General features: G+C 38.6%; 1 protein-coding gene across 1 annotated transcript in view; it reads right to left on the bottom strand.

The window, feature by feature from the left end:
- GMDS (GDP-mannose 4,6-dehydratase) overlaps nucleotides 1–13219 on the bottom strand; it is a 762090-nt gene that overhangs the window by 391571 nt on the left and 357300 nt on the right. The window contains exon 8 of the mRNA XM_077492101.1: nucleotides 3849–3976. Coding sequence (XP_077348227.1) covers nucleotides 3849–3976 — 128 coding nt within the window. The remainder of the gene's footprint in view (nucleotides 1–3848; nucleotides 3977–13219) is intronic.

Here is a 13219-nt window from a genome sequence, read left to right as displayed (position 1 = left end):
TCGGGGTCCCGTACGTGGCTAGGCTCCCAAAAAGTCCCCCACATGTGGTATCCCCGTACTCGGGAGAAGCAGCAGAATTTATTTTGGGGTGTAATTTGACTTCTGCCCATAGCATGTGTGAGCAATATATCATTTAGTGACAACTTTGTGCAAAAAAAAAAAAAGTTTGTAATATTCCCGCAACTTTTGGCAAAATATAAAATATTCCATGGACTCAACATGCCTCTCAGTAAATAGCTTGGGGTGTCTACTTTCCAAAATGGGGTCATTTGGGGGGGTTTTGTGCTATTTTGGCATTTTATGGCCTTCGAAACTGTGATAGGTAGTGAGGAGTTAAATCAAAAATTTGCACCCTTAGAAATCCTGAAGGTGGTGATTGGTTTTCGGGGTGCCGTGCGCGACTAGACTCCCAAAAAGTCCCACACACGTGGTATCGCCATACTCGGGAGAAGTAGCGGAATATATTTTGGGGTGCAATTCCACATATAACCATGGCATGTGTGAGCAATATATCATTTAGTGACAACTTTTTGTAAAAAAAAATTTTTTTTTTTTTTTTTTGTCATTATTCAATCCCTTAGGACAAAAAAAAATAAATATTCAATGGGCTCAACATACCCATCAGCAATTTCCTTGGGGTGTCTACTTTCCAAAATGGGGTCATTTGGGGGGAATTTGTACTGCCCTGCCATTTTAGCACCTCAAGAAATGAGATAGGCAGTCATAAATTAAAAGCTGTGTAAATTCCAGAAAATGTACTCTAGTTTGTAGACGCTATAACTTTTGCGCAAACCAAAAAATATACGCTTATTGACATTTTTTTTACTAAAGACATGTGGCTGAATAAATTTTGCCCTCAATGTATGACTAAAATTTAGTTTATTCGATTTTTCTTATAACAAAAAGAAGAAAATATCTTTTTTTTTCAAAATTTTCTCTCTTTTTCCATTTATATCGCAAAAAAAAAAAAATCGCAGAGGCAATCAAATACCATCAAAAGAAAGCTCTATTTGTGGGAAGAAAAGGACGCAAATTTCGTTTGGGTGCAATATTGCATGACCGCGCAATTACCAGTTAAAGCAGCGCAGTGCGAAATTGCAAAAAGACCTCTGGTCCTTAAGGTGTTTATTGGTCCGGAGCTGAAGTGGTTAAAATACAGAATATACAAGAAACTACATTAATTATTCTGATACTTTTAACAAATCCTTTAGTAACTTGTTGAGAAAAAAAAATCCCCCTTTGGATGCATGTACATTTCAGGGATTTGAACAAGTTTTGTGGCAGATTTTTACCTTTTGGTTATTATAGTTCTGAGAAACGATCAGTTTGCTTCTCTGTGTCCAATGGGAATCTAATGGGAGTGATCTTGTATTGATTAATCGGCTGCTACACTAACAGGTTTCCAGGACACAAGTGGCAGGGTCTGCATTCCTTTAGACATTTCCTTTTGGGAATATGTCACCAAAAAGGAGATGACATTTTTTTGCAAGAGATGTCATAAATCTGACTTGTATCTAGGTTCAGGCTTCTGTGAAAATCAGTAAGAAAATCACCTAAGCAGGAAATTAAATATCTGGGGGCATTCCATACACCATCTGCGTACAGATTGCCTCCAGGTTGCCATATTGCATTTTACAGAAAATTACAGAGCTGCAAATTGCTAATTATTACTTTTCCTTTTAATTCAATTATAATATGACTTGTGCAGCAATTGTATAAGGTATGTTTTTATTTTTTGCTATTTTTTCCCCACGAAATTGGTGTTACTCTTTAAGGAGAGTGTGGAGCTCAGGCTGGGTTCACACCGCCACACGGAGCGGCTCACAGCAGGGGTCTTTTGCATCTCCATTCAGGTCCCCATTACAGGCCAAATTCTGGGCTGAATTTGGACATGAAACGGACCAGAAGATGCACAGGACTCCTGTGAAATTCGCACCAGAGCCACTCCAGAGATGTGTGAACTGACTCCACAGAGAGGCGGTCACAATCGCCTTACAAGTGAATTGGATGCGGGAAACTCATCCAATTCACACTAGTTTGAACCCAGCCTTAGGCACAAAAACACATTTTAAAGTATATTTTGATTATGGAACTGAATTCAGGTGTGCTGTTTTCAATGGAGACATGCATACAGGTGTGTGAACATGCACTGTGTTCAGATTAAAAAAACTGCATCAGAGGACATGCATTTTACATGCTTACAAGTGTAAATGCATGTATATGTGCATAAAATAGACACGAATGGTGCATTCTGGTACTGAAAAAAAATATAAAAATAAAAGCAGCAGGATACAAAACTACAATTTTATGCATTTAAAAAATGCAATAATTTTACTGATCATTTACACAGGAACTTCTGTGCCAGAAAGACCTTGTCTATATGATCAGTAAAACCCTTACAGATGTAGCTTAACAACTTGCCGACCAGCTGCCGTCATAGGGCGGCAGGCTGTCACAATCCCGCGAACTGTCGTAGCTGTACATCGGCTCCTTTAAGAGGGATAGCAGGCGTGCGCCGCTAGAGCAAACACACAAATCCCTCATCTGTGAGGAGAGGCATATTGTGAGTTCCAAATGGCAAGGAACCACGATCTCATAGTCAGTCCAATCCCCATATAGTTAGAACACAGTGAGGGAACACACATTTAACCCCTGCATCGCCCCCTAGTGTTAACCCCTTCCCTGTCAGTGTCATTTACACAGTAATCAGTGCATTTTTTTTAAAGCACTGATCGCTGTATAAATTGTCAATGGTTTAAAAAAATGTCTCAAAAGTGTCTGATGTGTCCACCATAATGTCTTACTAGTAATTACTAGTAAATAAAATAAAAATGCCATAAATATATCCCCTATTTTGTAGATGCTACAACTTTTGCAAAAACCAATCAATGTACCCTTATTGAGATTTGTATTAACAAAAATATGTAGAATACATATTAACCTAAAACGGAAGAAAAAATGTGCTAAAAAAAAAAACAAACAAAAACAAAAATTGGAAATATTTATTATAGCAAAAAGTACAAAATATTGTGTTTTTTTTCAAAACTGTTGTTCTTGTTTATAGCGCAAAAAATAAAAGCTGCAGAGATTATCAAATACCACCAAACTAAAGCTCTATTTTTGGGGAGAAAAAAAAAAAATAAGTATGTTGATTGTGTTTGGGTAGAGCAGTGATGGGGAACCTTGGCACCCCAGATGTTTTGAAACTACATTTCCCATGATGCTCCACTACACTGAAGAGTGCATGAGCATCATGGGAAATGTAGTTCCAAAACATCTGGGGTGCCAAGGTTCGCCATCACTGGGGTAGAGCATTGCATGATCGCGCAAGTTAAAGCAACGCAGTGCTGAATTGCAAAAAAATGGCCTGGACATTGAGCAGCCAAATCTTCTGGGGCTGAAGCGGTTTAAGTGTAATGCAAAACAAAGATGTAAACCTTTACTTCCGCTAACAATTTAAACATTATAGAAACTGCAATATTTGTATGCATGCTGCTAAATGACAAATGACTTTGTGCAAGTGGGGATCTTACAAGGAGAGTTGCTTAAAACACTATTGGTGTGCAGTTAATCTTCCCATAAGAAACCAGAAGAAAAAATGTAAACTTTCATTTTCCTCCGCATTAAAAGATTTATTTTATGCTCAGGTCATGCCTGGGGTAAACCACTATACTCTGAACCATCCACACAGAGAACACAACAGTGTTAGCTGTCCTCTACTGGCAAAAAAAGAAAAAAAGTCAGAAGCAACCCCCTGTAGGTCAAAGTTTTATTTTGCAACGGTGCATTAAAAATATCAGCCACACAAAATCACTTTTATTATGAAGGGATTCTGGCCAGTATCCTACCTCAACATAGTCCTTGGCATGACCCCAATCTCTCTTGGCATCCAGATTTCCAAGGCTGAAAGACTCCATCTGTCCGAGGTGAATCTTAGCTACTGAACGGCTAATTTTTCGGGTTACAAAATTTGCCCCTGGAATAGAGATAAAGGATATTGTTAGAATCGTCCCGCCAAAGACTTAATGTTTGGCAGATTACCATTGGTTCTCCACCTCACAGAATATTCTTTTATTCCTCAAACCTCGTCTCTGATCCCTTCCTCCCCTTTATAAAACCCATGGCATCGTTCATCATTTGAGTAAGCTAAGAAGCTTCAATTGCCAGAGTTGCAAGCTCTACTTTCACATCTTTTCTCTCTAAAACTTCTTAAGCATTCCTAATTCGCTGCTTCAATATTCAATCTAGGCAGAAAGCCAAGGAAAATCAATTGGAATGTCAGTTTATAAACATAAAATGCAAAAGGTTATACAAAGGGAAACACTAGTATGGAAGACAGACATCTGAGACCACCCTAGCTTTAGACATAAGAACAAGTAGGAATACACTTTTGCTTGTTAATAAAGCAGCTGGCAGTGTCTTATAAAATATTGCATTCTTTTTTTTTTCAAGCAGATGAATAATGGAATACTTCAGAGGGCTGAGTGTTTCTGTTCTGCACTTCATTGACTTGTTAAGGACAAACAACTGCCAGCAGTACAGTGCAGTCACTAGGATCCTTCTATTCCACAATAATGTGGATGCCAATGTCAACTTCATTAACCTTATTACAAGAAGATAAATTATAGATTTTTAGACCAATGATAAAAATAAATAGCAAAACTACTCTAAAAAGTAGCATGAAGCAGCAGATCTGCATGTTATAATGCTTTTAACCCTTTACTTCTGAGATGCATTTACATAGCTTGCTTTTTATTCACCTATTGCTACACTTAGTCTGCTGCCCCCTGTGGCGACTCCTTCGCATTACAGTCTCAGGTGTTGCAATCCTTCCCAAGGAAGCTGATCCTGTTCTGCAAAGGTCAATGCCCAAAAGCTGGCTCTGAATATGGTTTCAACATGTATATACCCGATATCACTACATTGTCTTGTAAGATGCCAATTATGTGAATAAATTAGTTTTCATACTGCTACAGTCAGTTGCGCCCGCTGCTGTCCTTAAAGGCATTAAGTGATGTACAAACTGTTGGTGCTATATAAATCCTGAATAATAATAATTAAATCACTGTCTAAGTCTACACCCAATATAAATATGTTGTGCAATGAACATGCATATTGGACACACAACTAGATAATTCCTGGGGCTATGGGTTGATTTTTCAGATTTCTTTCCATAAGTATAGTACGTTCCACTTGTGCCTGCACCGATTTCTGCTGGGTGCTTTGGTTTCCACCCAAAAACATACTGGTAGGGTAAATGCCTTACACCAATTATCCTTACAGTGCATATATGTAGGACTATTGTAAAGATGATAGAGAGGAAGCAGTTTTGAGGAGAGGAACCGATAAAAATGGTCTGTGTATTCCAACTCTATAAAATGTATTCAGCCTTTCAAAATCAATTTATAGAAACATCAAATTTTTAGTTACAGTGGATAGAAAAAGGCTACACACCCTTTTTAAAATGTCAGGTTTCTGGGACATAAAAAACGAGACAAAGAAATCATTTCATAACTTTTTTCACCTTTAATGTGACCAATAAACTGAACTCAGTTGAAAAACAAACTGAAATAATAAAGAACTAAAATAATGTGGTTGTATAAGTGTGCACATCCTCTTAAAACTGGGTTTGTAGACGTAATCAGAATTAAGCAATCACATTCAAACTCATGTTAAAGAGGAGTCCGTACACACCAGTCATTTAAAGTGCCTCTGATTAACCCTAAATAAAGTTCAGCTGTTCTAGTAGGTCCTTCCTGGCATTTTCTTAGCTGCATCTTACAGCAAAAGCCATTCCAAAGCATCAGAGGGATCACATTCTTTAAAGGTATCAGTCAGGTGAAGGGTACAAAAGAATTTCCAAGGCATTAGATATACCATGGAACACAGTGAAGACAGGCATCATCAAGTGGAGAAAATATGGCACACCAGTGACATTACCAAGAACTGGACATCCCTCCAAAATTGATGAGGCCTACAGCAATATTAAAGGAGCTGGCAAGTACTGGCTGTGTGGTACATGTCACAATCTCCCATATTCTTCATATGTCTGGGTTATGGGGTAGCGTGGCAAGACGGAAGCCTTTTCTTAAGAAAAACATCCAAGCTCGGCTAAACTTTGCAAAAACACATCTGAAGTCTCCAAAAACATGTGGAAAAATGTGTTCTGGTCTGATGAAACCAAGGTTGAACCATTTGGCCATAAATTCCAAAAAATATGTTTGGTGAAAATAAAAACTGCACACCACACCACAGTGAAGCATGGTGGTGGCGGCAGCATTGTGGGGTGTTTTTTCTTCAGCTGGAACAGGGGCCTTATTCAAGGTAGAGGGAATTATGAACAGTTCCAAATACCAGTCACTATTGGCACAAAACCTTCAGGCTTCTGCTAGAAGAACTTAATCTTTCAGCATGACGACCCAAAGCATACATCCAAATCAAAAAAGGAATGGCTGCACCAGAAGATTGAAGTTTTGGAATGGCCCAGCCAGAGCCCAGACCCGAAATAATCTGTGGGGTGATCTGAAGAGGGTTGTATACAGGAGATGACCTAGCAAGCTGACAGATTTGGAGTGCTTTGCAAAAAAGAGTGGGCAAGTCAAGATGTGCCACACTGATAGACTCATACCTAAAAAGACTGAGTGCTGTAATGAAATCAAAAGGTGCTTCAACAAAGTATTAGTTTAAGGGTGTGAACACTTATCCAACCATATTTTAGTTTTTCTTCCCTCCACCTAAAAGATTTCAGTTTGTTGTTCAACTGAGTTGTAGTGTTTATAGGTCACATTAAAAAGGTGGAGAAAGTTCTGAAAGGATTTATCTGTCTAATTTTTTTTTACATCACAGAAACCTGACATTTTAACAGGGGTGTGTAGACTTTTTATATCCACTGTATAACAATGATACGTTGGTGCTTTGGACATGGTCTTAAACGCTCAGGCTGTTCCAAGCTAAATCACACCAACACACACTCTGCATCTGCATATTTTTAATTATCAAAATATATTTAAATAAAAGCATATTAAGGTGAAAATTCAGTTATATTGTGCTTGGCAGACTAGGTATAATGAACTGCTTTTCTGTGTTCAAATGAATATTCAGAGGACAGAGAGGACAGGAAGACTCTGCCAGGCAAAATATGCCAGAAAGTGAAGCAAACAGATGTGCTACTGAATAACTATGCAGAATGAAAGTGCCAAAGATATTATATCATTGCAAAGACAAGGGCTGTTTAAAGCAAACTCAAATAGTGCTAATGGTATTATATATCAAAGAATCATTTCCACTTTCGTAATGCAAACAAAAAGCACAATTTTATTGCTAAGAAGGATTTAAAGGAAATTAAACTTTTGCTCATAAAAACTATTTACAATACCCGTGTGCCTACACAATCTACCTGTGTATTTTTCCCCTTGGCACATGGCTGCACATCCAACTTTTATTCTGCACTATATATAAAAAAATACAGTTGCAAAGATTAACCTTCAGGACATATTTTAATCTAGAGAGGTAGTGCCACTTGACTGATGCTGTTAACCTATCACAGAAACGTATTTATTTAAAATTGGCATGTCAGAAGACACTGAAAATTTGCGGTTAATGCTGTGCATAGTGGTCATTTATGCAAGCTGGTTTTCATACATAAAGGTAAGCTAAGTTGAAGATCTAACTTAGATCTTGGAGCCAAAAATAAAATAAAAATTGCAATATATCTATATCTATATATAAATATCTATATCTATATATAAATATCTATATCTATATCTATATATAAATATCTATATCTATATCTATATCTATATATCTATATATCTATATCTATATATCTATATATCTATATCTATATATAAATATCTATATCTATATATAAATATCTATATCTATATCTATATCTCTATATCTATATCTATATCTAAATATCTATATCTAAATATCTATATCTATATCTATATATAAATATCTATATCTATACATCTATACATCTATACATCTATACATCTATACATCTATATATCTATATCTATATATACACACAGTGCCTTGCGAAAGTATTCGGCCCCCTTGAACTTTTCAACCTTTTGCCGCATTTCAGGCTTCAAACAAAGATATAACATTTTTATTTTTTGTGAAGAATCACCAACAAGTGGGACACAATTGTGAAGTGGAACGAAATCTATTGGATTTTTGAAACTTTTTTAACTAATAAAAAAATGAAAAGTGGGGCGTGCAAAATTATTCGGCCCCCTTGCGTTAATACTTTGTAGAGACACCTTTTGCTGCGATTACAGCTGCAAGTCGCTTGGGGTATGTCTCTATTAGTTTTGCACATCGAGAGACTGAAATTCTTGCCCATTCTTCCTTGCAAAACAGCTCGAGCTCAGTGAGGTTGGATGGAGAGCGTTTGTGAACAGCTGTTTTCAGCTCTTTCCACAGATTCTCGATTGGATTCAGGTCTGGACTTTGACTTGGCCATTCTAACACCTGGATACGTTTATTTGTGAACCATTCCTTTGTAGATTTTGCTGTATGTTTGGGATCATTGTCTTGTTGGAAGATAAATCTCCGTCCCAGTTTCAGGTCTTTTGCAGACTCCAACAGGTTTTCATCCAGAATGGTCCTGTATTTGGCTGCATCCATCTTCCCCTCAATTTTAACCATCTTCCCTGTCCCTGCTGAAGAAAAGCAGGCCCAAACCATGATGCTGCCACCACCATGTTTGACAGTGGGGATGGTGTGTTGAGGGTGATGAGCTGTGTTGCTTTTACGCCAAACATATCGTTTTGCATTGTGGGCAAAAAGTTAGATTTTGGTTTCATCTGACCAGAGCACCTTCTTCCACATGTTTGGTGTGTCTCCCAGGTGGCTTGTGGCAAACTTTAGACGAGACTTTTTATGGAAATCTTTGAGAAATGGCTTTCTTCTTGCCACTCTTCCATAAAGGCCAGATTTGTGCAGTGTACGACTGATTGTTGTCCTATGGACAGACTCTCCCACCTCAGCTGTAGTTCTCTGCAGTTCATCCAGAGTGATCATGGGCCTCTTGGCTGCATCTCTGATCAGTCTTCTCCTTGTCTGAGCTGAAAGTTTAGAGGGACGGCCAGGTCTTGGTAGATTTGCAGTGGTCTGATACTCCTTCCATTTCAAAATGATCGCTTGCACAGTGCTCCTTGGGATGCTTAAAGCTTGGGAAATCTTTTTGTATCCAAATCCAGCTTTAAACTTCTCCACAACAGTATTACGGACCTGCCTGGTGTGTTCCTTGGTCTTCACGATGCTCTCCGCGCTTTCAACAGAACCCTGAGACTATCACAGAGCAGGTGCATTTATACAGAGACTTGATTACACACAGGTGGATTTTATTTATCACCAGTCATTTAGGACAACATTGGATCATTCAGAGATCCTCGCTGAACTTCTGGAGTGAGTTTGCTGCACTGAAAGTAAAGGGGCCGAATAATTTTGCACGCACCACTTTTCAGTTTTTTATATGCTAAAAAAGTTTAAATTATCCAATAGATTTCGTTCCACTTCACAATTGTGTCCCACTTGTTGGTGATTCTTCACAAAAAATTAAAATTTTATATCTTTATGTTTGAAGCCTGAAATGTGGCAAAAGGTTGAAAAGTTGAAAGGGGCCGAATACTTTTGCAAGGCACTGTGTGTATATATATATATATATATATATATATATATATATATATATATATATATATATATATATATATATATATATATTTATATTTATATTTATATATATATATACATACACACACACATATACATATATACACACACACATACATATACATATACATATATATATATATATATATATACACATATATACATACATATACATACACACACACACACATATACACATACAATACACTGCTGGAGCACATGACATTGTTTCACAAGGTCTATAAAGGTGGCCTTTCTTTTGCATCCAAGGAGGTTTGGATGGAAGTGGTTGTAAACCCTTCCATATACCCAGTGAAGTAACTGGCCTCACATAGATGAAACAAACCCTCCTACTTAAGTTGTACCTGTTTATCTGCAGTCTTGTCTTTACATCTGATCAAAGTCAATCTATAAAGCATGTCAGAGCACTGAGGGAAAAAAAAAAGGCAGAGCTAAAATTACACTCTACAGAGCTCAGTGAGGAGAGCTCAGAGCTGATTGGAGGGAAGGGTCACACTCACTTCCGACAGCTCACAGAAACAGAGTGGAGGCTGTCAATCACAGGCTGTGCGCTGGAGGTCCCTCTCCTGTCACTTTCTCTTGGTGTCAGGAAAGCTTATCAGAAGTGATTAATGCCGATAGAGGAATGAAGCGGCAGACAAATGGTACTAGTGCTCATGGATTGAGACAAGTACACACTACAAAGGGATATGTTTTGTTCAGATTTCATGTCTGAGGTTTACAACCACTTTAATGAGAAGTTGACAGGCATATAAAAGGCACCGATATGTATGCTTTTGGAATCTTAGCCAAGTCACTTGACTGGAGCACTTATACATACAGATGTGCAACAATTTCCATAATACAGTTCTTGGTACAAAAAAGCAAAAAACAATCTAACTGACAATAAGAAATGTTGAGACACGCCAACATGAGTACTAGAACCCGCAAGACTGTTAAACAAAACTAATGCAACAGAAACTGCTGCAGTAGTTTTTAATTTTTTTTTGCACAGATGATAAAGCTGGTGCCTTTGCGGCTCCAAGCTGTTTTAAAATAAAAAAAAATTAAAAAAGATTTGACACAGATCAGACCCCGATGATGGCTCTCGTCTTGGAACTCTTCAAAAATTACAATGCTATACTATAGTCTGACTAATTATTGGGGGGAGACTAGGACGTTTTCCTCCTGCCGCAGTAGGCTGACCTCCCAGTCTAGGCCTTATTGGGTTAATTCAGAAGAAACACTTTTTTATACTTTCTATAGAGACATTCTATCCGATTTGAACACTGTGAAATCAATTTTAAGTGGATATCCTGGGCATGTATTTTTCCAGGTATGTAGCTGTAGGCAAATAGGCCCCTATAAGTTTGCTTAAGCAAAGTTTACGGTGACAGCCTCAAATTAGACATTAAAAGTCAGCAACATCTTACTTTTCCTGTTCAGGTTAGGTACACACTAATGCAGCTGTGATTTGATCAGATTATCAGTTGGATTATGTAGTGCCCACTTGGTTATATGCTGCATTTTTGATGCTACTGCATATTTTGTAAGGGAAGGAGAGATTGGATGCTAGTTAAGGAGCCTTAACCTGGAAAAACATGCTAAAAACACGAACATTTTTCGTGCGTTTCCATTGAATTGAATGGAGCCAAAATCATGCTGCAATCAGAGACTCAAGTCGCATCTGAAATCACACTAGCATGAACCAGGTCTAAAACTGAACACTAGGCAGATCTAAAAACACCAAACAAAAAAAACAAATAGAAATCTATTAAAAAACCTAATGTATTCTAAAAACTAGTATAACAAAAAAAAAACAAAAAAAAAAAAAAAAAAAAAATCGCACTGTTTTTATACTACACTTGTCTGACTCCCTATATCAGTGATGGCGAACCTTGACACCCCAGATGTTTTGGAACTACATTTCCCATGATGCTCATGCACTCTGCAGTGTAATTGAGCATCATGGAAAATGTAGTTCCAAAACATCTGGAGTGCCAAGGTTCTCCATCACTGACCTATATAGTAGCACCTAAACCAGGGGAGGGAGACGCTGCATTAGTAGCCATTAGGGTGTGCTGCATGAAATATTACTGACCAGGAACATGCTGACAGGAGAAGAGGGATTAGATCTATTGCTGCTCCTTCATTGTCCGATTAGTCTGGAGGGGCTGGGAGCTGACCTCGGTATGGTTTACATTTAAAACAAAGGTTTGCCAGTAGGTACAGTCTTGTTAGAGAATTCCTAGCAGGTAAAGGGAAGTCCCTTCTGGCAAAAACTAATTTCTTAAATCTGTACAAGGCTGTACTGGCCTTACAGATTGAATGGAGACGAATGGTAGAGAAACAACTCCAGCACACACTAAATGGAGTTACATCACCAGTGCGCCCCCCCCCCCAATGAATGAAGAAAGAAAATCAAGAATCTGAAAAAGGGGCACATGGAAGTACCAGCAAAACAAAGGCAGGGTGCTCAGATGTAGCCTTTTCCAGAGGTGACTGGGTCATAATGTGAATGTAAGCTGTGTATACATTATGGCAAATGCTGGTTGGTCATTTCACCCCCATTTAAAGCATTTCTAAATGTAAAAGGTTTGATAAAAAACATGTTCTACTTATCTGCTCTATGCAATGGTATTGAACAGAGCAGCCCTAAATCTCCCCTTCTTGGATCCCCTGCCAGTGCTCTCCACTCCTCTGCCTTGCGCCAAAGCTTGCCGCTTGTGTACACACACAGCGGCTTTGATTGAGAGCAGCAGGAGCCAATGGCTCCCAGGGAGAAGGCAAGAGAGGAGCTGCAGCCAGGTACAGTGCTGGATTGATACAGAACTCGGGTAAATGTTTGAGGGGGGGCACAGAAAGTAGCAAAACTAACTTAATTCAGTAAAGTGGAGCTCCAGCCCCCACTAAAGTTATTAACTCAGCACATACAAGTACTGTAGCTCCTGACTTTTAATATTAGGATTCGGCAAGGTCAGCACCCCAGACGACTCTACAATGGGCTCCAGGAAGCTGCCGTCATGCCTTGAGAGGAAAACTGGCAGTGAAGCCTTGCAGCCGGTTCCCTATTGCAGATGCATGAAGCGAATTGCATTTTGTGAATGGCCCAGCAGCGCAGGGCGAACCTCCAGCAGACCTCGCCGGAGGTGGGCACAGGTACCGGTCAAAAGCAGCACCCCCCCCCCCCCCGGAAAGGCGCCAAATGTGGCAGTGGAGAAAGAAGCAGACAAGCGGAGCTTCCACTTTTGGGTGGAGCTCCACATTAAAAGGTAAACTTTTTTTTAGCTTAAGAACCACTTTGATGCCTCTTTATATTGTATTGAATCAACAGGAAATCATTTCAAAGCAAGGGAAATACACTTCACATTTATCACAAGTGGCTTTTAGAAACTCCCATAATATTCCTGCTCTGGGGACAACTCAATGGAATTGCCTCACTTTCTGGTGAGGAGTAAATGGTAAACAAGACAAATTCAAATACAGAAGCGTGAACCAAAAAAATTTGCTTACTAGTCCGGCTGTGCTGACTAAT

This window comes from Lithobates pipiens, unplaced genomic scaffold, assembly GCF_037356315.1.
Source record: "Lithobates pipiens isolate NorthernLeopardFrog02 unplaced genomic scaffold, aLitPip1_a1.2 Scaffold_19, whole genome shotgun sequence".
NCBI lineage: Eukaryota > Metazoa > Chordata > Amphibia > Anura > Ranidae > Lithobates > Lithobates pipiens.
The sequence above is the reverse complement of the archived record's forward strand: the minus strand, read 5'-3'. Positions and strand labels throughout refer to the sequence as shown.